At 37.9% G+C, this 4,536-nt stretch overlaps 1 protein-coding gene across 1 annotated transcript in view; it reads left to right on the top strand.

Annotated features, from left to right (window-relative positions):
• Positions 1–269: 269 nt before the first annotated feature.
• LOC107665051 (voltage-dependent R-type calcium channel subunit alpha-1E-like) overlaps positions 270–4,536 on the top strand; it is a gene marked incomplete at its 3' end in the record, with an annotated part of 118,466 nt that continues 114,199 nt past the window's right edge. The window contains exon 1 of the mRNA XM_016455796.1: positions 270–750. Coding sequence (XP_016311282.1) covers positions 275–750 — 476 coding nt within the window. The remainder of the gene's footprint in view (positions 751–4,536) is intronic.

Here is a 4,536-nt window from a genome sequence, read left to right as displayed (position 1 = left end):
AGTTTTAGTTATTTTATTACATCAAGTTAAACTAAATGAAAATGAGATATGTTGCCTTGACAACTAGTTTATTTCAGGTGATGCACATTTTTATGGTTTTTGTTTTAATAAACTATAATAGCCCTGCTTTAGGAAGTGTGCTGAAGCCCCCTAATGGCTCCCGGCCCCCTGGTTTAGAACTTACCCACTGTTTTCACTTAAAATTGATTTCTGAAATTAATTAAATATAATTGTCTCCTCTCAAACAGAACAATGCTGAGAGTCTGGCCTCAGGATGTTGGAATTGGGCACTTGTTCGGTCAGCGCTCAGACCCTCTCTGACCGCAATGCCCTGGCAGTCCCGTCTTTCAGTCAGGGCATGTGTGGCGGGAGCCCGCCTTCGCAATGTTTCCTCCTCCAGCCTCAGGATCCAGAGAGCTGGCTCAAGCACCGGGGAACCCTGGAGGACGGATCCCGCTCCTGTTCGCTCCTGGAGCCCCAGAGCCTGGCTGACAGCTTCCTGTCCCATGCATCCAGTTTCGACATGCTCTACGTCCCCCACGCCCGTCCCATGGGTCTGGCGCCATCCTCCCTGGATCTCGGAGGGTTGTGCAAGGGGGCGGCAGCGTTGGGTCTGGACCCCGACATGCCCGTCAGCCCAAATATCATTAAACGGCGCAGGGGGGGACTCATTGAACAACGTGACATCATTAAAGCACACCAGGCACACAAGATCCAGAGCACCCCACAGGCCCGGCGCAAGGAATGGGAGTAAGTGGCACATGCACGCACACAGCATGCAATTTAATAAGCGCTTCACACACTTTGTAGAAATGTATTTTTTCCCAGACTTTTATTGGTCAGACTACTTAAAGGAATACTTCACCCAGAAATGAAAATCCCATCATTTACTCACCCTCATGTCGTTCAAACCAGTATGAATAATACATTTATAATAATGTTCTGCTTCACTGCCATTCAGGGACACGGGAAGTAGGGGTGCTGAGGGGGCTGCAGCACCCCCTGTTTTCACATGGTTGCAAATGCAACGCCAAGTTTGTTCATTTAAATTTATTTAGTTTTAGCATTTAATAATTTATTTGTAATGATCTCTGAAATGTAAATTGTAAGTGGGCTATAATAAACCCATGTTTATCTTTATAAACATGATTCATTTTACTTGTGATGTTTTCTATATAGGATGATTAGCCTAATCCTCATGAAAACGTGGTATCAGACATGAACTATACAGAATGCGAACAAGATTAACTGTAATACAAGGAGATAATGGCGCAAAAGCGAATTTCAGATTTTTTAAAATGCCCATCCCAGCAAAAACTTTCCAAAATAGGCATCCAACACCAGCCCCAGCACGAATACTGACGTAAGTGAACCAGCTCCAGCACGAGCACGGAGACAAGTAAGCCTAGCAGACCCAGCCCAACCCCCGAGATTGATCAGCTACTATCGATAATTTCAAAAATGTGATATGCAGTCAAATTTGTAGTGCTTTGTGGAGTTGTCAAATGAGGTGAACCCCCCCCCCCCTTCACCCAACACGGCACCCAACACACAGCACCCCCAACCGAAAACATCTTCCCGCGCCCCTGCTGCCATTACAATGAAGTGATCTAAAACTTTCAAGCTTCAAAAGGTACCATACAATTATCATAAAAGTAGTCCAAATGACTTGTGCGCTATGTTCCAAGTCTCCTGAAGTCATATGATAGTTTGGTAAGATGGACAGTCCAAAATGCAGGATGTTCTTCACTTAAAAGTGCATTCATGAGAGAAGTAGCCATGTCTGATTCACAAACAAGTTGTTGTTTTAGAGCTTGAAAGCTGCATTCATTGTAATTGCATGCAAAGAGAGAGCAGTAAATTGCTAGAATTTCTTCTTTTGTCCTTCTTGGAAGAAAGAAACTTCTATGGGTTTGAAACAACATGAGAGTGAATAAAAGATGAGTCTGAGGTTATTCATTTTGAGAAAATTCCTTGAAGATAATGACTAAGATGCGTTTTGGCCTTTTAGAAGTTTACTTCTGTGCAATTATTGATATCTAGTGTTTGAATACAAATGACGACATGCTCAGAATAGGCCTCCTATGTTTGAAACATCATCCAACTACATTTTTTTAATGAATCTGCACTGGCGTATGTAAGACGCCCTTGTGTTGGGTCAATAATCTACCAATTGATAATGCACATTTTTATTAGTATTTTAAATGTAAATATAGTGAATTTTGAGTAATTACTAATTCAATATTGATACATACAAGTTAATTTGATATGTTCAATTAAATTTTAAATGTAAATGTAATTTCACAAATACTTACATTGAAAAAAATCTAGTTTTTACAGTATTTTTAATCAAATTAATTATTAAAGTGTCAAATTTTGAAGTGTGTGTGTGTGTTAGCAATATAAAATTCATCGGCAAATCTGTTTCCAGATATTGACATGAGTTAGTGAAACCTATATCGCTTGATCACCAGTTTCACAGATGATCATGTGTTTCCATGGTGATTAGATTCTGTATACTTCAGGTTGCAAAGATGGAGGGAAACATGGGGTTTCACATTGTGTTCCATTGGTGATGCTTGTATATACCACAGTTGGCTTTGTGTGCTTTTGAGGGCTAGTCTTCATCCACGTCCACTTTTTCATCATTAGGGCATGCCGGTGTGGGATTGACAGTTGTTAAACCAGGAGAAAAGTGGGCAGAAAATAACTATTTTATACACTATGAGCTTACTTGTTATCGCTGCCTTATATAGTACATGTCATAACACTGGGAAATTATAGGTGTGTTGCATCAAGCAAGAATTTCAGTACAGTCATTTGAGTGAAAGGACTACTGTATGTAAGCACAAAAGAAAAGGCTACTGTATCTTTGCAATGGCTATTTTTCATCTCATAATAATCCATGCATTATTTGTGGTGTCATTCTCTGTTTACACAGTGGGAAAAAAGTCTTTGCATTTTGAACCTATTTTACATGGTTGAGATGTTCATTAACTTAAATTAAAATTAAATTAATTTTAAAATAAAAAATAATTAATCACTTTATATGGGGGAAATCAGAACTGCTCCCTGGTGCAAAAATAAAACAAATACTTATATATACTTTAGTATACCAAAATATTGAATGTAAAGTTATGTTTGAACATGTTTAGATTTAACATGGTACCTTTAAAATATAATAAGTAAATGAATGAATGAATGAATGAATGATTTAAAAAATGTGAAAAATAAGCGAGGCATAAAATAAGTGTTTTATGCATAAAATTGTTAACTTGACCGCTTTCATCAAAAACATGTTTGAATATCAGTTGACAGCACACTTTTATATTAAGCATATTGTCCAAAAATTATAAGTCACTGATCACATAGTTTTACTTTGATCTGTTCAGCAAGTCGTCTGAAATTATATTATGTAAAAATGCTTGCTTTTGATTTATAATTGTGCTGGATAAGAGGTCAGCAACCACTTTGACATATCCGATTTTTTCTTTTTCTTTCTGTTTTCTAGATTATTTTTATTATACTATTTAGAAGCAAGAAGTAATATTATAGACGTCTTATTTAGAGAGCAAAAAAAAAAAAATAAAAATAGAAGCAGACCAGATTAAATCACCGCTGCAGTACTTGCATGAGTGTAATGGCTAAAGAGAGTGTGGAAAGAGAAAGAGAGAGCTGTGTCCCGCAGTGCTAGGACATTGCACTACTGAAATTATTACCTCTCATTTGGCTTTAAACACAGTATGAGGGCCTATAATGGCCCTAACACCCCTGAGACACACTCACACACTCTCACAGCCTCCAGATATACTAGATCCCGCTGAGCTGAGCACATACTGTATCAGCTACAGGTTTGTTCCCTGTTTTTTTTTTTTATACCTAAATGCACCCTAGTGCTGATTCTGATGTATAAAATGTTTAAACAGTGATGGGAATGTGTCTAAAAGGCATTTTATTAGGTAAGATGATGGAGGTAAGATGAAATATCAATGTACTATAAAAGATATTTCAGTGTTTGATTTGTGTAAATGAATGAAGTGCTAATGTACTTTTCCTGTGAGACAGAGTACATGGGTTTATTTAGGCGACCCATACTTTGTATATGATATGTTTTATTTAGGTTTATCTAATTTGATATATGAATGGCGAAGTAATCTGTTAGCCTGACGGAAAAGCACTGTACGTTCTGTCTTTAGAGCTCGGTGCATGTTGTCACTAATATATATAATGGTGGAAATGTTCAGTGTTTTATTTTATTTTATTTAAATTTTTTAGTCAAGACTGTATAGCTGATATCACAATTACTTAAGTTTTTCTTTTACACAATATGGCTAGAATTTTATTATAAGGGTTATTTTCTACCAGTGCAGCGACGTTACCTGAAGCTGTTCAAAAGTACACTGTTTCTCATCCATCTAGCCCTGCTGGTTAATTAAGACTTTTCAGCAGTGCGTTTGCTTTGAGGGAGAGAAGAAAATGAACGATCCATTCATTGCGGGGTGGGGTGGGGGGGGGGTAGGGGGTAGGGCTATAAAT

Source organism: Sinocyclocheilus anshuiensis, unplaced genomic scaffold, assembly GCF_001515605.1.
Source record: "Sinocyclocheilus anshuiensis isolate Anshui unplaced genomic scaffold, SAMN03320099.WGS_v1.1 scaffold555, whole genome shotgun sequence".
Lineage (NCBI taxonomy): Eukaryota > Metazoa > Chordata > Actinopteri > Cypriniformes > Cyprinidae > Sinocyclocheilus > Sinocyclocheilus anshuiensis.
The sequence above is the reverse complement of the archived record's forward strand: the minus strand, read 5'-3'. Positions and strand labels throughout refer to the sequence as shown.